This window comes from Rhinichthys klamathensis, unplaced genomic scaffold (genome assembly GCF_029890125.1).
Source record: "Rhinichthys klamathensis goyatoka isolate OS25496 unplaced genomic scaffold, OSU_Roscu_1.1 h1tg000266l_1, whole genome shotgun sequence".
Lineage (NCBI taxonomy): Eukaryota > Metazoa > Chordata > Actinopteri > Cypriniformes > Leuciscidae > Rhinichthys > Rhinichthys klamathensis.
Window position 1 is genome coordinate 627074 of NW_026606787.1, and position 25874 is coordinate 652947.

The following is a 25874-nucleotide window of genomic DNA, read 5'->3' on the forward strand; positions in this document are numbered from 1 at the left end:
AGGAGATCAGCGTTAGAAGAGTAGCGGCTTCCGGGTAAGTTGAAAGGCGCTGTCCGCTGTTTTTAAGGCTTGCTCTAGCTGATCTGGCTTGATTCGACGGCGAAAGGCTTCAGTGAGGACTCAGAGACGTGAAGTGTCACTGAAGTTGAGTAAATCTGATATTTTGGCCGAAATGAGCAATCTTTATAGGCTAGGGCCACGCCCATTTAGGCGCGCTCTTAAGTATTCGGCGCCAAGTCAGTTGATTGGATCGTGCGTCTGAGGCGCTCGGCCATTGGATGTGCAGTTTCTGCAGCACAGCCAATGAGCGAGCTAGACGCTCTGCTGTGTTTCACTGTGCAGCTGCACTGCGTTTTAAATTATTGCTTCAATATTTCAAGGAAAAGGAGTTTCCCCACTGCGTATTAGCTACGCAATACGAAGTGACCGTTTTCGAAAGGGAACTTATCCACACCACACTGTTGAATGTGTAGATTTATCTTTATTTTGGTGTGTTCGGCTTCCTATAAACAACTCTAAACCAGTGTTTCTCAACCTTGTTCCGGGAGGCACCCCAACACTACACATTTTTAAACTCCTCCTAATCAAACACACCTGAATCAACTCATCAGCTCATTATTAAAGACTCCAAGACCTGAAATGAATGGGTCAGATAAGGGAGACATCCAAAATGTGTACTGATGGGGTGCCTCCAGGAACAAAGTTGGGAAACACTGCTTTAGGGGCCGTTCACATGCGCTCCCGTGGCATCTGTCATTGCTATGCAACCATGAACTGCACTCTCCACATTTGAATTGAATTGAATCAAATTTAGTTGAATCAAATAATAATAAGCGCTTGATGAGTCAAAAAGCTCTGAATATCTCTGAATCGCTATGGTCAGCTGTTCCTCCATGTTGACTGAGCTTTCAATGTTGTTACGGAAAGGGTGAAGCTGATTGGTTGGTTCTTGTCACATGACCTGCTGTGCGCTTGTGGCATTCTGAAAAGTTTAGATTTTTATATCTCGCTGCGTCTGAAAACAATGAGCGCGTTGCAAACGCATCGCTTCTATTATGAGCGCACTTGTCGCACGCCTACATTTGAAATGACGAACTTGAGCAAGCAAAAAACACGATATGTGAACAGCCCCTTAAACTGCTTCAAAGTTGGACTCTAAATTATAAGTTGGAGGGCTGTGGAAACATTGTCAGCTGATTTGTGGCTCTTCTTACAACAGAAACAAGAAACACTCAGAAATGGCCTTTAGGTAATCAAAACAAACCTACACATCCAAAAAATCTCACTTGACACTCTAGGAATCAAATAAAGTCACATGAGATCTAAAACAAATCAAGAAAGTCAAGAAAGATCCCCTCCCCACACACACAAAAAAACAAAAAACAATAGCAATATCAAAAGGTGAAATCAAACAATAACAAAGTTAAGCAACGTCTAGCGAAATAAACCAAACAAAAAAGTGAAACGAGAAGAACCAAACCAAATGAACCAAATGACAGACTGGGTGGAACACCATGAACAGAAGAATGGTTTTATTGCTTATCTATGGGAACACAAAGCAGTTGGTAGATGAGAAGAGGGCGGAAAGGTGAGAGGAGGGGTAGGAGACACACACCAGGGGTTCATCCATTGCCCTGTTGAGTCTGGCCACAGAGTAGGCCCTAATGTCCCTGTGATAGGTCCTGCCAACCTCGCTCAGCCTGCCCTCGCTCCGGAACCTGCGTTGGGGTTGGTGATGGTGCGGATGATAGTGGTAATGGTGGTACGACTCCCGCATGCTCCTTGTCTCTGGAATGTTGTCCAGGAAGTCCTCCTCCACACTGCACTGGCGGGTCAGCGACCTTTTCCTGCCGGCAGCCAGAGCACGGCGCTCCACTGGCCCTTCGCAGTGAATAACCCGCATGTTGGGCCCAGAACCCACTCGCAGCTGGCTTCCCCCTGTGTATGAGTGGTAGCCTCCGCGGTAACCGAGCGAACCCTCCTCCTCGCTCCCGCAGTCTAGTCCACTGTCCGGGCTCTTAGTGTTCTGCCTGCTACTGCTGCTGCTCCAGCACTGCGGCCGCTCCTCTATGGAGGTGTAGCGCGGAGAGGAGCGCTGCCTCTGCAGCCTGCGGATGGACTTACTTGGGGAGAGGTGGTTCGGCTGCTGCGAGTCCTGGTGGTATGGCCTTGGGCTCCTGCATGGAGTGCCTGGACGAGCCTCCTCGAAACGCAGCCGTTGACCCATGACCTCCACCCCAGTGTCCGGATCCTCCTCGGCAACCTCCGGGATGCTGTGGAGCCGCTTGTGGGAGCGCAAGGAGCGCTGTCGTACCACCTCCCGCTGCAAGTCCCAACTGTCTCGTTCCACCGCTAGATCCTGACGCCTGTAATACGCCTTTTATAGGCCGGAGAGGGTGATGGACGAGGAAGGAGCCAAAGTTTCAGTTAGATTTGGATGTTTTTCAATTAGTTAAAATCGGGATTGTTTTGGAGGATTTTGTTTGGTGGTGTTAGAACAGGCAGAGAAGAATAAACAGTGTGCAAAAAGAGAACAAAATGGGAAAAGAAAGACAAAATAAAGACAGAATTAGTTATTGGAGATCATGGTCGAATGTAGGGCATGCAGTCTCATTCCATGACGGACATGACATGCGACGGAAGGGAATCTGTAGAAGGAAAATGTCAGGAAATGCAAACCATACAGAAAATGAGAACCGGAGAGTGTCACATATGCAGGGTTCATTGAGACAATCCACTAACAAAGCACAGTCCAACAACAACAAAAAAATCTACAGATGAGTATTCAGAACACATAATATTAGGAATTAAAAACAGCCAATCAAAGGATTAAGACTAACAAATCTAAGGACTATACATGAATAAAAAAAATAAAAAAAAACCCAACAAAAATCAAAATGGAGGTTCGTCTGCCAAGCAAAAAGTGAATTGTGTTCAAAAGTAGACCAGTAACCTGGAATGGAAATTAAAAATATATATATTAAAAATACAAATCTTTTCTAATGATTTCAAATTGTGTATGAAAATTGTGATTGGTGGTTCAAAATGTATGCATCCTGATACACATAGCAGATATTAAGTGGTGATGGCTATAGCAGAATAAAAAAATAAATAATAAAAAAAATCTTTTTTTTGTATTTGAGGTCAACAATGCAGCAAATATCTTTTTCTGAATCATACTAAACTGTAGCACAATGTTGTCTGCAATGCAATTGGAGGCAAAATATATCCAAAAACAAATAAATATAATCTATATAAGGTGTTAGCTTTCATACCACAATCCCAAATGGGTCTCCAAAAAGAGAACTCAAAACAAAAATGACAAAAACTGAAATATAATATACCATTTATTGCTTCATATATTCAATACATAATGTATTTTGTGTTACCCTTTCTGCATTATACGTATTCATATATATATTGAAAGAAATCTTATTAGACATCTTTATATATGAGACATTTTCATGAAGAGACAGATATTCACAAAATTGTAAAATTACACTGAGAAAAGTAAAACTTAACAGAAGTGTAACCATGAGACACACATAATCAAAAGTGGATAACTGTTTCATTTAAGCATACTTTACTTAAATGAGATTCCCAAAATGCCCTTGGAATGATATGTGCATTTTCACCTGATCAAGCAGAAGCTAATTTGACACTTTAAACAGGTTAAATTTATGTAATACTTATACATACAGTGCACAAACAAACCCTGTCTTTATTATAATAATCACAAACACATAGAACCATGGCATTATATTCCAAGAGTAGAACACTTAAGGCAAGGTAAACAAATACACAACGTATATATTTACACATATATGATTGTCATATGCAATAAATCGAAGAATCTGCTAAATAATCCTGTCAATTCCAAGTAACAAGATCCACTCCACTCTTATTCTACTAGATACAAATCCATAATGATGCAGTACTTATAACTGAACAACACAGTTTGCAACACCCGGAGAGCGTAAAGCATATCAGATCGTCTACTCATGCATTGCGTGTGCAGCCTCAGGTTAAGCCATTCAGATGTATAGAGCTTTGTATGACTGGACAGGCTTATACAAAGCTGGCTAAATGACTGGATGACGTCGAAGTTCGGTAGTGCAAAGCGACCCACTTTTAGGACCCAGGAGAGACTGAGGATGGGGCGACCTGTTAAGATCTTGTCGCTCAAGCTTTGTGTACAACATCAGAGGTCTAACACCCCCCATTTTAAATTCAAAATACAACAAAAAACAGCGCTAGTCATATTCAGGACAAATCCAAGGAGTTACTTTATAACAAAAAAGCTTACCTCTAAAAACCACCTTAACCAAACTGCAGTTGGCCTTTCAAACCGATTCTGTAAGGTTGAAGTGCCAACCAGCTAGTACCACCCCCTCGGAGGAGCCCTACAAACCACGGCATACTCCACCCCCCTTCGTCTGTCCCAGCCTCTAGCCTGCGGCCCTGCGGCCCACGCCCAAGACAGACGGCGGCCGGAAGGGTGTCTGTTCCATACCTTAAGCGTGTTGTGTGAGTTGATGCTGCGGCGGCGGCCTTCTTCCAGCTGCATCTCTGAGTACAGCTCCTCCTCATCCTCCTCCATGATGTCAGACAGATCAGAGCCCCGACTGCTCTCGGTGTAGTACTCCTCACTGTGGCTGTATTGATGATGCTGGAGGTACAGAGAGTTTAACAAAACCATGAGAGACACCAGGAAGAAATCTTCAAAACTCAACGGAAATCTCACTATGTTTCTGGTCCATAATTTTGTCCCTAATCACATTTGCTCATCAATACTTCACTCTTAATTGGTTTTGCAAATCTGTCTGTGTTTTTCTATTTGTATAGGTTTGATGTTTTCTTTGATTTGCTTGGATTTTATATTTGGTTTGTATCTTTTTATGTATTCCCTTCCTTTTGTTTAGACCTATGATTTATTTGTATGTTGTTTCCTTTTCTCTGTTCCTTTGACAACTTTGAAGTCTTGAAATGTGCTAAATAAAATAAAAAATATTATAATTAATATTATTATTAAATAAGAAAACACAGCACAAATAAAAATAATTAAAGAAATAAGCATAAGGTGGCCTCAAAAAAATTATTGACATTTTTGGGCACACGCAAAAGTGTATGAATGTCTTAAGCTAAAAGTTAAAAGTTAGTACACCCCATGAAAAATGTAGTCCCCCCCCCCCCCCCAGCAGGTACAGTACATGCAGGTATTGGAATGGCATTTCCCCAATGTTAACAGAAAAAAGACAATATAATTCAACATAAATACAGGTGAAACTCGGAAAATTTGAATATTGTGCAAAAGTTCATTTATTTCAGTAATTCAACTTAAAAGGTGAAACTAATATATTAGTAGACTCATTACATGCAAAGTGAGATATTTCAAGCCTTTATTTGTTATAATTTTGATGATTATGGCTTAGAGCTTATGAAAACCCCATATTCAAAATTAGAATATTACATGAAATCAATTAAAAAAAAGGATTTTAAATACAGAAATGTCGGCCCTCTGAAAAGTATAATCATGCATATGTACTCAGTACTTGGTTTGGGCCCCTTTTGCATGAATTACTGCCTCAATGCAGCATGGCATGTATGCTATCAGCAAAATATTCAAATTTTTCGAGTTTCACCTGTATAATTATAATTCAATATAATTTCATTAATAATTCAATATAATATAAACAGAACATAATTCAATATAATATATTGTGACACTTGGAATGCACATTTTGTAATGATTTGAATAGCATAAATAAAAAGAAATGCCTATTTCTTGTCTTGAAAAAGTTAGTACGAGACCCGTCAACATTAACACACGTAAGATGTAGTGACAATGCATGACGATTCTGTCAGTTGGCCCAAAACTCCCAGAAAAGTTTCCCTGTGCAATAACAAAACCGAAGCACTTTAAAGTTGAGAAGATGGTCGTTCCTAAGACTCACGTGTCTGCCCAGCTCAGAACCTCTGAGAAACTCGTCCACAGAAGCTCCTCTTCGCCTGGCGTGGGGGGAATCGTACCCGTCCTCTTCCTCATCTGAGTTTAAAGACTGCGAAGCGTTACCCTTCTCACTGAAGATGTTCCTCCTCTCCACCTGAAACATATCACAACTATCAAGTCAGGGTTTCACATTGCAAGCATTTCACTCGCATTTCCAACTAAAAAGAGAAGTGTGAGAATTGTAAAATGTACTTAGGAGCACTTGTGTGAATAAAAAAAGTCCCAGCGGGTCCTCAGTTTAATGAAATTTAAGGTCATAATAAATATTAACTATTGCTGGCCCATCAAAGGAAGGAAAGACTAAGAACATTATTTAACAAATTATTTAATATTTACAGTAGATTTATATATATACATATCAATTTATTTTTATATAAATCTACTGTGTTAAAACATCAAAAACATTTAGCATATAATAATTAAATTAAAACAACATAGTTTTTGATAATGTTATTTATAATAAATAATTATTACATTAAAGCTAAACAATACTGCATAATAAATGCAAAAAAACATTAAATATAGAATTCTTATATTTAAATATTACAGTGACATATTTTAAAAATATATTGTATATATTATATATATATATTAGGGGTGGGTATTGACACAAATTTCACGATTTGATTCGATTTCGATTCAGATTCACAAGCTTGCGGTTAATCCAATTTCGAAAACTTATGCTGTAAACTATACAGGGACTCAACTGGACCATTACTATAATATCGAAGGTTACAATTAACTGATTTGTATACAAACACTTGAATTAAACACAAGGAAGTTTTTTTTCTATAATAATAAAGTTATAATGCTAACTTTATAATTACATAATTGTTACTTCACACATTAAATATTGAATATATAATGAATACAGTTTAATACAATACAAATTATCCAACCCCCCGGAGACAATTTACAAATATAAGCTTGTCTAAAGACAGAGTTTTAAAAATTGCATCAATAAAACAGTTAAGAGGCAAATTAAAAGTATCAATATATATCAATATATAAAGTAATGCTTTTGAATTACATGATTTTTTTGTAATACAACTGCCATAATTATTCAACCCATTTTCAACGCTGTTGTTTAAATCACTTATATTTGTATGGTATGGTACAAATTGTGTTAAAACACAATTTAGCCTTTGGAAACTATAACTAAACTGAATTAGCTTGTGCTGTTATACATACATACATACACACATACATTTAGCCCATGCATGTGCTAAAGTTGAGTAGCAAATATGGCCAAGTCAAAAGAGCTCTCGCAAAAGCTATAGAAAACAAATTGTTTTATTTCATTAGAAAATCTATGGCTACAAGAAGATTTCCAAAACACTAAAAGTTCCTAGAGACACAGCTGGCAGCCTTATACATAAGTTTAAATTTTGTTGTACCAGAAAACCTTTAAGGGTGTTGAATAGAGCTGTAGTTTTTTAATGTGCTCCTAAATTTTTCAACTTAGAAGCACATGTGCTCCTTGGGAAAAAAGTAAGTGTCAAGCCCTGCATGTACAATTCCAAATTCCATGTACAATATTTTGCCAAGCTGCTTCATAGTATGCTAGCAATCATCTACTGTATATTGACATCTTAGCATCAACATCCTCATTTACTTAAACTAGAGGCCTCACCCTACTGTTCGGGGCGTTCCTCTGCGCTGCCTGGCGGGCCATAGCGCGAGCCACTGTGTTAGGAATGGGCGCTCCCTGAGGTTGAGGCAAGATCCTCTGAGGGGAGGGCGAGCGCCGGCCCTCTACGTGAGGGGGCTCCAGCGTGTGCCCCGGGTGCGAAGGGGGTGGTAGGGGTGACGGGGCCCGGGGATGCGGCTCCCAGGACTGTCCCGGTCGCCTGCTCATCTCTGGATCTTTGGCATGGGGGTCTCTGGCACTTGGTAGGCGTTTGGGTTTAGATAAGGGGTACAGGGAGGGCGAGGAGTGGGGATGTGAGGGCGGGGGATGAGGGTGAGGGTGGGCTGGTGGGCCGGAGTGAGGCTGGACATGCGGTTGAGGATGGGTTGGGGGGTAGGCTTGTGGGTAGGGAGGTGGGTGAGTCTGAGGGTGAGACTGGAGGTGAGGGTGTCCATGGTGAGGCACCAGGAGGCTGTGCGGAATGGTGGCCACGGGAGAGTCTTGTGACTCTCCTTGTGCTGATATTGTCCTCACTACGACCTCCCGTGCTTCCAGACACTGGATACGATTCAGTTCCACCGTAACATAATCTGCTGTGGGGTACATTATCTCTGCTATCTGAAAACAAACAAACAGAAATACAGGATGAACAAATGTCCCTAGGCAAGAATGAACAATAAGGTGTTTTCTTCTGGTCCAGTCAGACAGTTAATCAGATTTGCACTTGCCCTGTTATTTTATTTGATATTTTCACTGGCATAATCACATAAATTATACATTTTATTTTCAATTTGTGTTAGAAATAAATACATTTTATACTTTTCACTAAAATAAAAAATATATATAAATATATAAAACATACATAAATACAAAATAATATATTTCAAAATATATATTTAAATTATGTTTTTAAAATTTGTGCCCTTTCAAAACTTATATATATATATATATATATACACACACTAGCGTTCAAAAGTTTTAGCTCGGTACGATTTTTAATTGTTTTTAAAAGAAGTCTCTTCTTCTCTCTGCTTTATATGAACTACTGGTACATGAAAAACATCTTCGAAAAATACATTTATGTGTACATGATAATTATGTATTCTGAATATACAGTTTTTTGTCTCACGAAAAGGGGTTGATATCATTTCAAAATATGTTTTTGCCTGAATGTCCAAAATGACTTGCATAAACCCCTGCAATATATAACACACGGGAAACATTGGCCATTCAGCGACACAAGCGATCACCAGATGGCGCCAGTGAGCAGAATGAAACCTGCACTCCAAACATGTGAACTAGCATAACATGTTCAACCTACAAAGCTGATCTTGGACCTTTCATTGGCTTTATAAGCAGGGCACACAGCTTATTGCAAATCAGTAGCTGTTGTGAGTAAATGGCATGATGATAGTAAGAATCAGCAGCATAACTTCACCTTTTGACCTTTAGTGCAGACTATGTAGCCGATTACACTGGCTCCATTGGAAGTGCCGGTAGAAGTGAGGGGGGGGGGCTTCCACCGGATCTGCAAGACTCCAGGTGTCTGTCCCAACTGAACTTGCACATCCTGAGGAGGTAAAGGAGGACCTGAAAAAATAAAATAAAATAAAAGAGGATGTTCATGAAATAACAGAATACTGAAACAAAATGTGTGAGTTGCTACACTTTTATCATGATTCAAGCAAATTTGTGTGTTTGTGGGTGGGCTGTGACATGCATTATGCTTTCAGAAACATGTGCATGCTTGTGCATGAAAATATGATGCATGTGTAATGGGCATGTAAATGTGCGTGCATTTTACAGCCGAAAGGGACGCCAGCTGTGCAAAGACTACCATAGTGTATTCTCTTATGTCAGCACTCTAATTTTATGTGGGCTGATTAGTCTTAATCCCAGTGTTATATATGGCTGCTGGCAATGGACCGCACCATCTCAGAACCTAAAACGTACTCAGTTAATTATGTAACCTCGGTTCCTTGAGATACTTTACTCGTACTTCGTCGCTAGATGCTGTTATGGGAAAACTCATTTTTCTCAGAATTCTGAAGCCTTTTTAATCACGCAGTGAAACTGCATGGCCATTGGTTCGTGCAGAGTAATAAAACGAACCAATGACGAGGCAGCGGAGCTGCACGAGCCTATGTCAGAGAAGCCCGCCAGAGCACAACAATATGGGCGTGGTATCTGGCTATAAAAGCAGGTGATCTGGCATAAGATACTCAGATTAAATTCGACTGAAGCGATGAACTGAGAGTCGTGCAGCAATATAGCACGGCCTGAAACGCAGTACTTGTTCCCGTATCTCAGGGAACCGAGGTTACGCAAGTAACCGAGTTTCCCTTTCGATACTTTACTTGAACTGCGTCACTAGACGTTGTTATAGGGAACCAATACAATCACGGCGTGCTATGGCTGCAGAACGACGATATACTTGGCCTTAAGCCCTAGCAGAGCCTAGAGGAACCAAGACATAATAGGGAATACTCATTTCGCTAGGGGCTCAGACGTAAACCTCTATGAACGTAAACCAGGAAGAACTCATAGAGGTCGATCCTGCCCTAGACAATCGTTCCAGGAAACCTCTATGGCCTAGGCACTAGAAGGGCCGAGAGCTGGTTAGGTAAGAGAAGGCAATAGCCTGTTACCAGTGGCCCAGACCCTGATCGGAGCCACGAATATATTATAGCAATAGGCAAAAGCCATAGAGTTACCCCATATAGTAGGGAGGAAGTTCATAGTGGTTTGGGCTCGGCTGAGGCCAAATCTACTAGACAGAAAGGACTTGTGCCTGTAGAGCAGGGACTTCTAGATTGTAGAACCTGGTAAATGTGGACAGCGAGGACCAGCCGGCTGCTGCACAAATATCACCAATGGAGACACCACTGGACCAGGCCCAGGACGAGGCCATGCCTGAAGTGGAATGAGCTCTTACTCTGATGATGCATTGTAGGCCTGTCGAGGAGTAGGCTAGTGCAATTGCATCCACTATCCATCTGGATATCCTCTGCTTTGTGACCGGATGCCCTTTAGTGTGGCCTCCGAAGTATACAAAAAGCTGTTCCGCGTGTCTAAAAGAGGCGGAACGCTCTAAGTATATTCTTAAAGCCCTGACAGGGCAGAGTAAATGCAGCTCTCGTTCATCCGCGGAGGGAGGAAGTGCTGAAAGGGAAATGACCTGTGCTCCTGAACGGAGTAGAGAGCACCTTAGGTATATAACCATGCTTTGATTTGAGGACAACTTTGCAGTCGTTTGGCCCAAATTCCAAGCATGAGGCATTCACAGAGAGTGCCTGTATGTCACCCACACGCTTGACCGATGCTAGTGCTAGCAGAAGTATGGTCTTTAGCGTCAGCGGTCACAGATCGACTGACTGAAGTGGCTCAAAGGGAGGGCTCCTAAGAGCCCTTACCACTGTAGACAAGTCCCATGTAGGGACGGTGAGGGGGCGGGGCGGGTTCAGCCTCCTGGACCCCTTCATGAAACGAACCACAAGGTTGTTTTTGCCCACAGTTTGGCCAGCCACAGGGGCGTGGAGCGCTGCGATGGCTGCCAGATAAACCTTGAAAGTGGAGGGAGTACGTCACTTATCCAGCAGCTCCTGCAGGAAAGACAATATCAGAGATATGTCGCAAGAGAGGGCGCTCCGGGCTGTGCACCAGGCGAAGAACACAGACCATTTAAGGGCATAGAGGCGTTGTGTAGATGGGGCTCTAGCCTCGGAAATGGTGTTTAAGACTTTCTCGGGGAGGTCCATAGGCTCCCATCGAGAGGCCAAAGGAGCAGTGCCCACAACTTGGGTTGGAGTTGCCAAATTGTCCTGTTTGCCTGAGAGAGGAGGTCCCGTCTCAGAGGGATGGGCCACGGGGGTGCTGTGAGCAGCTACGTCAGTTCTGAGAACCAAGGTTGGTTCCTCCAGAGGGGGGCTACAAAGAGGACTACATGTTTGTATTCCCTGATTCGTCTGATGACCTGAGGGATCAGTGCGATCGGGGGAAATTCGTATAGGAGAAGGCTGGGCAAGTCGTGGGCCAGCGCATCCCTGCTCTTTGAGAAATAAGTTGGGCAGTGAGAGTTGTCTTCTGAGGTGAAGAGGTCGACCTCTGCCTTCCCGAAGATCTCCCATATTTTGTGAACCGTGTGGGGGTGAAGCATCTACTCCTCTGATGTGCTGTGATGTGCCCATACCAGGAGGTGTTTCACCAGTTTGAACAGAAGTTTCGAGGTGAGCCTGCCCTGGCGATTTATGTAAAATACCACTGTCATGCTGTCCGATCGGACCAAGATGTGGTTTCCCTTCAGTTCTGGTAGGAAAGTCTGAAAGGCTCGACAGCCAGCATTTACAGGCAGTTGATGTGTAGCCGACTTTCCTCATTTGACCAGGAGCCGAAGGCTGGTTTGCCTTCACACAGAGCTCCCCAACCTGTGTTGGAAGCATCTGTCAGGACCACTTTCCTTCTGGTAACCACCCCCAGCGCCATGCCAGACTGGAACCAATGAGGATTTCTCCAAGGGGCCAGGGCTAACACGCAGGCCTGGCTCAACCTGATATGTAGGCGTCCGTGACGCCAGGCATGGGCTGGTACTCGAGGTTTCAACCAGTACTGTAGGGGACGCATGTGCAGCAGACCTAGCTGAAGTACTGGAGATGCAGAGGCCATGTGGCCCAGCATCCACTGAAAAGACCTGATGGTGGGAGAGGGTCCAATTTTGAAGAAAATCAAATTTCGCGAGGTGCTGAATGGTCAGAGACTGCGGCCAACATGTCATGCTATGACATGACTGCGGCCAACATTTGGGCCAAGTCGAAGACTGTTCCCAGGAACGAAATCCGTTGGCTGGGGGACAGCAAGCTCTTGGCGAAATTGACCCTGAGTCCCAGGCACTCGAAGTGGCTGAGGAGCACGGATATTTGAGAGTTTTAGCTCCGCCTCCGACTGGGTCGTCGAGATAGTTCAGAATGCAGATTTCCATCTGTCTCAGAGGGCCGCATCCATGCACTTTGTGAAAGTGCGAGGAGCCAGGGACAGACCGAACGGGAGGACCGTATACTGATATGCCACTCTCTCGAAGGCGAATCTCAAGAATTTCCTGTGATGGGGGGCTATCTGGATGTGAAAGTATGCGTCTATCAGGTCCAGAGAGAAAAACCAGTCCCCTGGGCATATTTGCGAGGGGATATGCTTCAAAGTAATGTCCTGAACGTCCGTTTCATAAGGGCGCGATTCAGGCACCTGAGGTCTAAGAAGGGTCTGAGACCGGCTGTAAAAGCGGCTGTAAAAGCCTGACTCACTCTTTGCTGTCAGGACCATTTCTACAGCTCCTTTCGCCAGTAAATTCATCACCTCGGTGCGGAGGACGAGAGCTTCATTGCTCCTTACCGAGGTGGGAATCACGCTGCTGAAACGCGGGGGTCTGCAAGCAAATTGTAGAGAGTAACCTTGTTTTATTATCCCCAAAACCCATTCTGACACTCCGGGGATGGCCTCCGAGGCCTTGGCCCGCGTGGCAAGGAGTTCTATTAGTTCGAGCGACAGACCACTGTGTAGGAGCCTGGTGCTCGTGGTAAGTGGAAGAGGAAAAAAGCTCTCTTTTTGAGTATGTTTGTGTTTTATTTTGTTCGCTATAACAGCATTTATTTGCATGGGAACGTGAAACTGTATGGGCCCAAAGGCTGCAACAAACACACTGCCTCCAGCACCGAGAACTGAACTGGGTGCTAGGGGGCATAAATTAGGCTTTTTGGAGGGTGGTCCGGCCGCAGCGAGACATAGCCTCGTCCTCTTCTTTCCTGGCAGATCAGGATGACTTTTGAGGCGCTGGGTCCAGCGTTATCTTAGGCCGGGGTCCCTGGCGCTTCAGGAAGGGCTGGCGTTTTGCAGATAGCGAGCGCTGCCGAGGCTCAGGCTGTGGTGCAGGCTGAGCAGAGATATACTAAATCACAGTATATTTTTGATTTGCTAAAAAGAACCGGCTCATAAGAATAGTTGCTCGTGACTTATGGTCATGCTGTACTGTATATTTTTGGATTCGCTAAAACGAACTGGCTCATATAAATAATTTATATCTTTGCATGCAGCCCATCAGGACTCGATAGAAAGACTCACCATTCTCACCACTTTTTCTTGATACACGTGTAAATAATGGCGCCATCTTTGTGCACAGACAAGTGTGAAGAAGATTTAAGAGCTTTCCTCACACAAAGCTATTATTTTAATGCTATTATGTAAAAACTCTTTTCAAAACTTTTTAACAGCATTTCATTGTTAAATGCTATCACAGTTCTTGTCTACTAAAACACTAATTAAAACTGTATATGGTTTCCCAGTGACAAGCTCTCACTCAAACAATCAATTAAGAGAAGCCATCCTGATGTCAGAGAGCAGGTAGGTTTGAACTCTTCGATGAATCACACTAATCCACAATGATCACTTCTCTGCCCACCACATGACAGATCATCGGGGAGCGCTTAATCAATGACCACCCCTCACTGATCAGAGCCCACGGGGGCGCTCGGAGCGCCGATCGGTCCAGAGACATCAGGGGGCATGACTGAGAGCCTGTGGAAAGACAGTGGAGCTAAAAGTGGATCATGTAATTTGTGAAGCTGATCCAGAGGAACTGGATCAATGCTCTGTAATTGAAAACAGCTCAAAGGCTGTCTTTATCTGATCAGGCCTTCATTTGAGGCTACCGCTGCACGGCTAAATGCCTAAAGATGGGCGTCACGTAATAAAAGCTTGCGCTGATAGTCCACAGGGAAGCCCGCAGATGGGTTTACATTGCCCTGTATATATTACACAGTCTGTAGGTGGGGAACATACTACGCACTAGACTAGACCCAAGGTTCATTTATCTCAAGACATCAAGATGTCCTGAGGCATGCAATCCACTGTGCTAGAAATTCGATAATCTGCGAGCAGGACCGTTCCATCATGAGTGGCCTTCCCTTAATTAACGTTCTATATCAATTAAAAGCATCAATAATAATAAAAAAATACATCAGAGATAGGCATTGTGGGAGAAAAACACATTCTTTTCACACTTTAAAAGCATGATTTCTTTGCATTGTCTTCATGTTCTTTAAAACTATAAAGCTGGTTCGTACATAGCCACTTCTGATATTGAAACTAAACTGGGTTTTCACAAATTCCTTTACATTTTATTGAAGGTGACACTGCAAAAATGAAAGCTTATAAAATTAAATGACAATTATAAAATGTTTTTACTTTATAAGGTACAGTAAATTGTGCTTTTGCACACCAACCACTATGTAAATGCTTAAACACACAGTAATGCTGAAGACTGTGCTTTGGTATTCACCATAAGAAGGGTGGAAAGCACCTCATAGGTGATTTTATAGAATTTACAGCTTAATTACACCGGCAAATATTCATTGATTCATCATGATTATTTGATGAAGATACACTACCGTTCAAAAGTTTAGGATAAGTAGTATTGTTATTAGTAGTAAAGAAATTAATATATTTTTATTTAGCAAAGTTGTTTTATATTGATCAAAAGTGACAGTAAAGACATTAACAATGCTACTTTCAGATAAATTGTATTCTTTTGAACTTTTAATTTATTGAAGAATCCTGAAATATATTTTACAGGTTGATAATAATTATAAGTGTTTATTGAGCACCAAATCAGCACATTAAAATGTTTTCTGAAGGATCATTTGACACTGAAGACATAATGACTGATGAAAATTCCGCCTTAATATCACAGGAATAAATTACATTTAAAAATATATTAAAGTACAAACAGTTCTTTTAAATTGTAATAAGATTTCACAATATTACTGTTTTTAATGTTTTTTTTTTTTTTTTTTAATAAAATAAATGCAGCCTTGGTGAGTATCCTGGCCCTAGTAATATTATAGTTTATTTTGTCAGTACTGACACCTCGTGGTCATTTTAAGATCTGTCACTTTGAGTAATACATCAGCCATTTGTATTACAGAGCTCATTGTGCAGATGTGCATCTACGTCCATCCCAAAAGCACAATCTGTAAGTTGAAAAGGTTTATTTATGCAGTAATATGATTATGTGAATTTTTATAAGTTATGCATATGTTTAAGAACTATTTACATGTGACACGCTAAATGTAACTCGAGGCACATAATTGTGATGCTAGATTGTTCATTCATCTCATACATCGCTATGTTGTGTAAAGGTGGTTTATATGCATCTTACATTTGACTGCATCTTACATACTGTTTTGAGCCATGTGAAGTGACTAACTTTGTAAGAGATAGTATTTTTTCAATTTCTTTGTTCATTTGTGTTGCAGTTTCCCAAATTGGTCTCCAGTAAAGAGAGTTTGACCCTGACTTCTGTCTACGGCCTTTTCTGAGGCTTTGTTTAGCCTGCTGCCAAAGCAAAATGAGAAAAGAGAGCAGACAAGTGACTTCTTATATAAACAATAAAAACATTTGAACGGTAGTGTAAATACAAACTTCAGAAATGTGGCTGGTAACCATTCTAGAGATGTTATGTCTGAGGTCAGCTGAACAATTAGAAAAATACAATAAAAAAAAGTTTATCTCTACAGTGAAGAGACATCAAACAGAAATATGATTATTAATCTTAGCACATTAACCATATCTGCAGTATATGAGAAGAACTCAAACAAAAGTAGTACAGAATTGTTAGTTAAAGACTGGGAGTGTGCTATCAAGTTCTCATAATCAGTCCACATAAGAATAAGTCATGTATCAACCATATGAAGAGTGATTTATGAGATATTAAATGGGTCTTCAGGTCTCTCAACACCAAACAGAGCATTAGAATTAATTAAAGGTTCTCTAAGCGATCCTGGGTGACGTCACTTCTTGTTGACGTTCGAACTATTGTCAAACAAAACGGAGGCTAGCTAGACCCTCCCTCCTCCTCATCCGCACACTAACCCCCCAAACCACACCCCCAAACCCTTCTTGTCGGTCATTGGCTGGAATAGTTTATTATGTTTCAGGGAGCGGGTCGCTGCAGTTTGCTTTTGTTGCTGTTTGTGGAGCCTGGGCTGTCTACAGAGATCGCGTTTCTTTACAGTGTGTTCAGGGGACAGGCAGCCAGCGGTTAGTGAGGAGATGTTTGCTGTATGTGACAAAAAATTTTTTGCCCTAAAAAACGCGTGACATCGCTTAGAGCCCCTTTAACATTCTATACCAATAATATCTGCAACTGTTAATGATCACAGGCTTTGCTGAGAGCCACGGCACGGCAGGAGACAGCCATAATAATGCTGACGGCCTTTCATTTCCTCCCTGGACAATGGCTGTTACACTCAGGAAAAAAATGAGCTGGCACTGAAAGCATCCTCATAATGCATGTCTGCTCTGCTTCTTGGCATTGCAACGAGTGTGTATACGTCTGTGAGTGTGTGAGCCAGTGTGAAATAATGTGGGAGACAGTAAAGGAGCAAGCGAGGACTCCCTCAGAAGCAGAATACCGGGCATCCCCCTGTTCTCCCCCTCCGCCCTCGCCTTTCTCACATCCTCTATGATTCTTCCTCTTTTCATCTTCAGTCGCTCCGCTTCCCTACTGCGGCAAACGCTCGTCCCATTTCCATTCATCATGCATTCATTCATTTCCTCCGCTCTCATTCGTCTGTACTCCAAAGCTTAAAAACAAGGCATCTTCAGGGTCCTCTGGGAACAGCGTGGAGAGATGAAGAAAAGCAAAACGCAACTCGGTTGATCAACATCTCAGGTAGACGTCTGCGTAATAGTTGTGTGAAAACCAGAGCCGACAGCTCTTCGTTTTTTTTTGCGCTAACATGCCATAGGGTTCTTTTAATGAAGGCAGCTTGTGCTTGTCTACAGTCTCTCTAGGGTAGGAAGCTCATTATGGAGCACTAAACTCTCAGTCTTCCTCCTTTAGCAGGGTGAATTGATTAACAGAAACAGCATAGCAAACATCAAGGTTACACGCCTAATGTTAACTGTTATCTGACACATGAGGAACTCCCACAAACTCTAAGCAAGCACCATCTTCAAAATATTTGGATGAGAATATAATTGGACAAGGATTATGATGGCTGGTCTCATAGGAATTAGTAGATACAAAGACAAACTTGTTCCCTCCAGTCCAATTTTATCAGAGTCTGCTCAGAGTACAGATATTTTCATAATTGGCCCTTAAAAGTTGGAAAAAAGTTAAACATTTCTAGATGTAGGTGCAGTGATTAATTTGTAAATGAATAATTGTCGGAACCAAAACAACAATTAGAGTGCTGTGACCAAACTGACCATACAACTTAGTTTTCCTGGAACATGACGTCACTAAACTATGATGGCACAACTATAAAAGCATCATTGCATTCACAAGTTTCTGCATGGCCCTACACATTATTCCGCCACGTATTCTGTCTACATTGAGACCAAATATCATTCAGCTGATCAGTGATATTCTCTCATCGATGACGTTGTTGTCCAGGCGTGCATCTCTTTTGTCCATAAACTCCACCAGCTTTAATCGCGGATATGAAAATTTAAAATATGCTTGACTGTCTTTTTGACATTTTGAAGAAATTAACTTATTTTTATTAAAATAATTAGTCAGGTATATACACTCTGTCCAAACTTTCCGCTGCAAAACAATAAGCAGTAAGCACCAACCAATGAGAGTGATTTTGAACTTAAGAAAGATGATTGGTCAAAAATATATATGTTGAGGACCAATAGCAAAACATAACCTCCAAATACATCTGCATAAACTCGCGCTTGCTCTGTTTCACACATGTGCACGCACTGTCGCCATGTAATGCACTTGTTAATGTCGGATCATTTAAAAACAAATACTGGAACACAAAACAATTCTTGATATATACCCTAAACACAAGGTATTGTAGATTTTTTTTGGCCTGGAAATAAATAAATAAAAGTTTGGCAAAAAAAAATATAGGGGTACAAAAATATTTAAAAGCAGGGAGCAAGAAACCTTTTACAAATTTTAGATTTAGGTCACCAAAAATAGCCTTAAAGGTACAATATGTAAGAATTTTGTAATAAAATATCCAAAAATCACTTGCACAGTGTGATATATTTCCTGCAGTTGTGTACTTACAATATCCCAAAACTCTCCAAAGATTTTGTATTTCAGAGAAATTCCTATTTTAAATAACTGGCCGCCCCGGAAAAAAAATGTCGCCTGTCAATGACGCAATATCCGCACTATCCTCGGTTTCCGTTCATACTGCCATAGCCATGACGTAACCATGGCGACAGACGTGGACAACTTCGTAGTGCGTAACGTTTAGCGGCACGCAGTTCTTGTTTCTTTCAAACATAGACTAAGGCAAGCAGACTTTGGGACAAACAAGGAGAACTAAAATGAGGATCAATATCAGCGTGGCATTTTTGAGATGCCGAGAGCTCCACGTCCATGACTAACTTAGAGTTGACAGAGCTTCACGAGTGACGACTTGACAGCTTTATTAGACAGGTGAGCAAATGTACATAAAACAAATCAATGTTATGGTCAGTATGTTATTCTAATGTTGATCTAGCTTACTGCTAGTTTCGTATAGCAAACGAACTAACATGCAGTATAACATTATAACTTTCAACACACATTTAAATGCCGTTTAGTGTGATAGTGTAACGTTAGACCAAGTGAAGCAGCGCTGAGCCTGCGTTACCTCACAAGTTTAATTCGTCTAATAAACTGACCTGTGTGAGTAATTCAGCACTTGCGGGTAGTTCGGTAGAATTAAATGTCCTTATTATTTTATATCCGCGGGACTCGCGTGTGATATCTGTCTCTGTAGCAATCGCGACCTGCTTCATACCACTGTAATGTTAAAAAACATGAATGTTTGCACTCATCCATAAACATTATTAGATCCATCAGCTTGACAGCAAGTCCCATCATTCAGCTCATCACTGCCAACCTACGCCTTTGTTATTGTTGGGAACTGCGCCCTCTTGAGGCGAAAAAATCGTACATATTGTGCCTTTAACTAATTCGAAACGGTCAAGGATCAGTTGGATTAATTGGATGGCAACCACCCCAAACACTTTAAAAAACTGCTATCAACAACTTCACAACAATTTCACAACACCATAGACACTGCACTGTTTTGTACTAACAACCACTCAGAATCAGAACAAGGTAGAAAGCACTTAGCAACAGCCTAGCAACCACAGATGGCATGGCGGTGACAAGTTTTGAGAAAAATTCTTGAAAAAAATGTACTGTAAAAATCCAGGTAGTCTTATTATTCATTGAGAATAGGATGTGTATTTAAAAAAGGCGGGGTTAGTAGCAAATAAGTGATAACTTGGGCTGAAAATTTAACATGTCAATTTACTGCAATCAGTTAAAATAAAAAGTTATGGGTCAGTAAGATTTTGTAATGTTTTTGGAAGAAATCTCTTATGATCACCAAGGCTGCATTTATTTGATCAGTAATATTGTGAAATATTATTATTTTTTTAAGTTTTTTTTATATTTGAATATATTTTAAAATGTAATTTATTCCTGTGATGGCAAAGCTGCATTTTCAGCATCATTACTCCAGTCTGCAGTGTCACATGATCCTTCAGAAATCATTCTAATATGCTGACTTGGTGCATAAGAAACATTTCTTATTATTATCAATGTTAATCTTTTTGTGGAAACCGTGAGACGGTTTTTCAGGATCCATTCAAAAGAACAGCATTTATTTGAAACAGAAATCTTTTGTAACATTATAAATGTATTTACTGTTACTTTTGATCTAGTTAATGCATCCTTGCTGAATAAAAGTATTAATTTCTTAATAAAATAATAATCAATATTTATCAATATATTTATTATTTTTAAATATTATATAATAAATAATTTTATTATCTTACTTCATATTACAATTATAGAATGTCTATATATTTAATAGAAAAACAACAACAACGCAATTAATCATGACCCCTTACTTGTATGTAAATTCTGTAATAAGAAATGTTCCTACCATTGAAGCAATTCAATCTTGAAGTATCAACTTCACGTTTTTGCAAGAACGCATGGCGATCTGCGACGCAACGAAATATTATGCAATTAATCTGATTGAATGTTTCAATCGATTAACAGCGCTAGTAATAAGATGTAAAATCACTTAGCAATAAGAAATGAACATGCAGAGAGTGCACTCAGTGTTAGCTGACTCACCGGCTGGCTGTGTGCAGAACTCCACCGAGACCTCCTTCTTCTCCCTCTGCTCAAGGGGAAGCTGCCAGGGCATCTGATGGGGTCGGGCCACCACCCGTATCTTATACACAGTCATGGGCTTCAGGTTGTAGAAGTGGTATTTGTACCCTCCAGGCTTCACTACATCATACTCCCCATCATTCAGGAAGATCATGTGGCTGTAGTTACTGTTGCTCGGCATCCAGGTGAGTTCAGCCGAAACTTGAGTGATGTTCTCCACACGAAGGTAATAGGGTGCCACCACCACATCTTTCCCCACCAGCAGTGTGCAGCGCAGCGGATCGGAGAGCCCCCGCTCTGTCATGCTCTGGATAGAGATGCGGTGAGTACAGGAGGCCAGGTTCAGCTTCTCGATCAAAGACTTGGTGCGGCCGCCGAAGGGCACGCTCATGCGCACCTCCTGATCCACCAGCACGTTGTAGCCACTGATGGGCGTCCACCCAGGCAAAACCACTGGAGGCTCCCAGCTTATAATGACACTCTTGGCCAGCTGTTTGATCAAGGTAATGCGGCGGGGGTAAGGCACGATGTCTTCTCCGATCTCATCAATGTTCACGTCCAGCGTGCCTGTGCCGTTGCTGCAGGGTCCCAGAAAGTCCATGCCCAGCCCAATGCTCATGCCCAAGCTGCTCACCCCACTGCTGCTGCTGGTGCCCGTCCCGGTACCCGAGCCCAGGGCATCCAGCCTGTCTGAGAGCAGCGTGCTGAGCGTGCTCACGGCGCTGCTCGGCATGGAGGGGGGGCTGTGGTTGAGGTAGGACGGTTCCTTGATGCGGTCCAAGAGAGGAATCGAGGGAAGCTCCTCATCCTGGACAAAGTCCACAAAGTTGGAGGGAACGAGACCCTGCTGTCCATCCAACAACTCCCCTGAAGTGCAGAAAAGGGCATTGAGTGGTGAAAAAGAGCATGAGGGAGAAAAGACTATTCATGCTACAAAAAGATATTGTTATTAGGAAAAATGTCAACATGGGAAAGAAAACTGCACTTGTCAATGTCTTCATAGGACCTTTAACAATTTTGACAACTTACACTACAGTATATTAGTCACACTCAGGAAACAGCAGCAGTCGAACACTACTATTTATAGTAGTGAAATTGTTTTTCAGAAATTGATACTTTTATTCAGCAAGGATGCATTAAATTGATGACAGTAAAGGTGACAGTAAAGCCATTTAAAATGTTACAAAAGGCTTCTATTTTGTTACTTTTTGAACTTTTATCATGTGACACCTAAGACTGAAGAAATGACGAGCTTTGCCTTCACAGGAGTAAATTACATTTTATTCAAATAGAAAACAGTTATTTTAAATTGTAATCATATTTCACAATTTATTTGATCAAATAAATGCAACCTTGTTGAGCAGAATACCTTGAAGAGACTCTTATTGACTTTTTAAAAAATCTTATTGACCTCAAACTTTTAAATGATAGTATATAACCACTCTGAACAAGTCTAGTCCTGTATTATGACATACCTTCGTAGAAGCCGTCTTCATCCATGGTCCCATAAACATACAGGTACTTCCCAGCCACCAGGGGGAGCTCTGCTTCAGGATGCTCATTGGGGCCATCATAAGGGTTATAACTGCAGAGGACACTGTATTCAATTCATGATTTTTCTTAACATTTTTTTTTATTAAACCCTATTTTGTAAGGTATATTCTTGATTAAATCAAACCTACAGGAGAAATGTATATGTTTTGATGGTAAACTATTAGTGGAAAATGCTGATATAACTAAGCAATTGGTAGGTTAATTTCCCTGAAATGTTAAACACTGTAGCTCTGTGGCAGCTACAGTACAAAACATTGCTTGGTTTGTTCGGGCATCCCGGCCAGCTTGATATAGTGGAGTGCAAGTGGAGTTTGAAACATTATTTTTCATTATTTTTGTAAAAACCATCAGCTTGCCCATTGGCTAAGTGGAGCCAATGGGCAAGCTGGCTGAAAGGTTTAAAGCAAAAATGTGAAGCTCGTATTTTTGGTAAATATTTTCTATGATTGTATGACAGCGTATCTTAAATGTTAATCTGCTGTGCTTGGTAGAGGAGTCAAAATTCTTGTATGTGGTAATTGATTGTGTGCACAGATGTTGTTGATACACTTAACTTGTACTTAACACAGACTTGATGCAGTCACTAACGCTATTCTACACCTAATTATTACAGCTAATGGCATGATATAACAAATCATTACAGCTAACGACACACTATAACCTATTATTACAGCAAACGTCCAATTGTAACGTATGGTAACATGTAACAACAGCTGTAGTGGATCCACTTACTTGTAACGGGCAACACACAGTCTCACTTTGCCTGTGTATCTGGACTTAGACCTGGGGGACGATCCGGGCTCTTTATCCATCTAAAAGAGAAAGGGGGCATTACAAATTTCTTGCATATGGGCCCAGGGCATGACTTGCTACGCCACTGAAACTCTTAGACCTCAAGATCGGATTTGAAAACCAAATCTAATTATGTGCAGTGTGAACAAAGCCTAAGAATGTCAATGACAAATCAATGGGTTGTAAAGAGAATACATGGTTTTCACATTTTGATTTTTGATAATGTTTCAGGCAAAAACTGAAATCTGAATTAATTGAGAACAAATTCTCGTGTGCAATCTGATAATGTGGGCGATTAAGCCAATAGCACCAGCGGAGCACAGTCTGAGCAGACAGATTGGACTATTCACACCCACACACAATTTCTCTCTCTCACACACACACACACACACACACACACACACACACACACACACACACACACACACACACACACACACACACACACACACACACACACACACACACACACACACACACACACACACACACACAGTCTGTCAGTGTATACTGTAATTATTCTCATAATGGCCAAATCACTGTGGTACGACACACTACTAGAATCTACTTTTCTCTGTTGGGTTTTTATATGTTAGAATAGATTATATTCTATTCTATTCATTTGACTCTATACAAACGTTATTTTGTAGACAATTTCAGTGTTTTATAAATTTTAACTTTATAATAAATTCAAATAAAATATTAAATTTTTTAAAAAACATTTTCTCCATTGATTTGCATTGTTGCCTTTCAAAAGGAAGGGGTTCAATCATTGTAATATTCGCATACTGAATTGCTATTAGACTTCTTTCTTGCATGTATTTGGAATTTTTTTCCCATCTATAGCTGCCTTTATCGGGTTCTAATTCTTGCATTTACTTTACACACAGAACAAAAGTCTAAAACCTATTAAGGGGTCATGAACTGAGAATTAAAATTTTCCTTGATCTTTTGACAGTTAAGAGTTCGTTATACTATGAAAAATACCCTGTAAGTTTCAAAACTTCCTTGTTATTCCAAAAACTGCTTTTATTGAAACTAAGGCCAGAAAACGACAGGATCTAAAAAGCGGTGACTTATGACGTCACAGAGCAGCGAAAGACCATTGTGAATGTCTCAGCAGTGCATTGTTCATTTTACTGTGGATTATTTGGTCAATTTCGGCGCAGACTTTTACGATATGGATCTGCCAGCAACGCTCCAAACATGTAAGTAATCATGTTTATTCTAATGCCTGATCTGTGATCAGTGATTTCTGATGAATAATTATAATAAATAAGTTCAGACAGATTATCTCTCAAAATCGTTCAATACTGTTTATGCATCAGTAAATCAAGCCAGTAACTAAACGATCAACTTCACGTTGTTTCTCTTAGTAGAATGAAAATACTCTCATTTAAACTGCGATTAAAGTACATACAGAAAGCGATCAAAGAATGCTCTTTCCAATCGCCCAAGCTGTCAATTACACAGCACGAGTTTATCTGGACACTTGCCAAAATGTTGTGTAATCAATGATGCTGTTACAATGTACAACAAAGCTCATACTGTATTTACATCGTGTTTGCATTGTTATTTGGTGAAAGCATTCGTGAAAGTGCAGGAATTGCATTGCAATAATGAGACCTCTTCATTCACGCGATCAACAGACTCTATATCATCTGCTCAGTGCTCATCACTGCAACCTTTCATGTGATGGGAATACATCTACCTTTTCACGATTCGTTAATCTCGATAGCTGTAATAGTAAAAACGTAGTAAAAGATTTCGAGAGAGTTCCACTTGCAATACTAGTTATTTCATATGCAAACATGTCAGCCAATCACAGCAGTGGGAGTTTACACTGAAGTCTCACAGCAGACACGGCCCTCCAAATCAGAGGCTAAAATCAGGCTTGGAAAAATGCCTTTTATTTCTAGATTATGACCATTTTTTATGTAAAGATCATACTAACATTACAAGGGCACACCAGGAAACATTATAATCCAGTTCATGACACTGTTTTGTGCTGGCTTTCGGTTTAAAAGATTAAACTAAAATGAAAGTGTGAAGGGTTAACATTAAAGGTAAAATGAACTGACACTGATTGGTTGGTTTGTTTGAGATACTCACAGCAGTGGCGATGACGGGCCGCACCTCTGAGAGGAAGGCCCGTCGTGGGCTGGCGGGTGTGCTTCGTGACAGGAAGGTGGGTTTAACAGACAGGAGCTCTACCTTCTCCCCCTCAGTCATCTGCAGAGGCCGAATGAGCTCTGAGATCTTACTCATCGAATCCTCATTACCTTCACACACACACACACAAAAGTGACTGATTACTTCATTACTGTGTACAGCCCCATCTCAGCACATCATCACTGCTGTTGATCTTATCAGCCTCCAGATTTTTCAGCATTAGATATTGTTTCATATGGTCTAATTGGAAAGGTAAGGGATAAAAGATGGCAAACTGAAGATAAACAAATATGAAGTGAACTGTAATCAATCAATCCCGTACATGAATGAATATACAAAAGGGATTTGGACAGAAACTATACACTACTGGTCAAAAGTTTGGGGTCGATGAGATTTTTTTCATGTTTTTAAAAGAAGACTCTTATGATCACCAAGGCTGGATTCATTTGATCAAAAATACAGTAAAGACTACTGAAATATTAACTCAATTCAAAAGAACTGTTTTCTATTTTAACATATTTTAA

General features: G+C 40.9%; 1 protein-coding gene across 32 annotated transcripts in view; it reads right to left on the minus strand.

Annotated features, from left to right (window-relative positions):
- rimbp2b (RIMS binding protein 2b) overlaps positions 1-25874 on the minus strand; it is a 193837-nt gene that overhangs the window by 21330 nt on the left and 146633 nt on the right. For 20 of the 32 annotated variants that reach the window (XR_008809107.1, XR_008809106.1, XM_056267898.1 and 17 more), the window contains 10 exons: positions 25291-25460; positions 23119-23198; positions 22308-22417; positions 20794-21699; positions 20597-20656; positions 9079-9230; positions 7644-8258; positions 5955-6104; positions 4514-4669; positions 1616-2377 (listed from right to left, as the gene is read on the minus strand). Coding sequence is in view for 30 of the 32 variants with exons in the window: in XM_056267898.1 (XP_056123873.1) it covers positions 1616-2377; positions 4514-4669; positions 5955-6104; positions 7644-8258; positions 9079-9230; positions 20597-20656; positions 20794-21699; positions 22308-22417; positions 23119-23198; positions 25291-25460 (3161 nt within the window). In the remaining 2 variants the exon portion in view is untranslated. The remainder of the gene's footprint in view (positions 1-1615; positions 2378-4513; positions 4670-5954; positions 6105-7643; positions 8259-9078; positions 9231-20596; positions 20657-20793; positions 21700-22307; positions 22418-23118; positions 23199-25290; positions 25461-25874) is intronic. The other 12 variants (XM_056267919.1, XM_056267917.1, XM_056267916.1 and 9 more) reach the window with 4 other exon arrangements.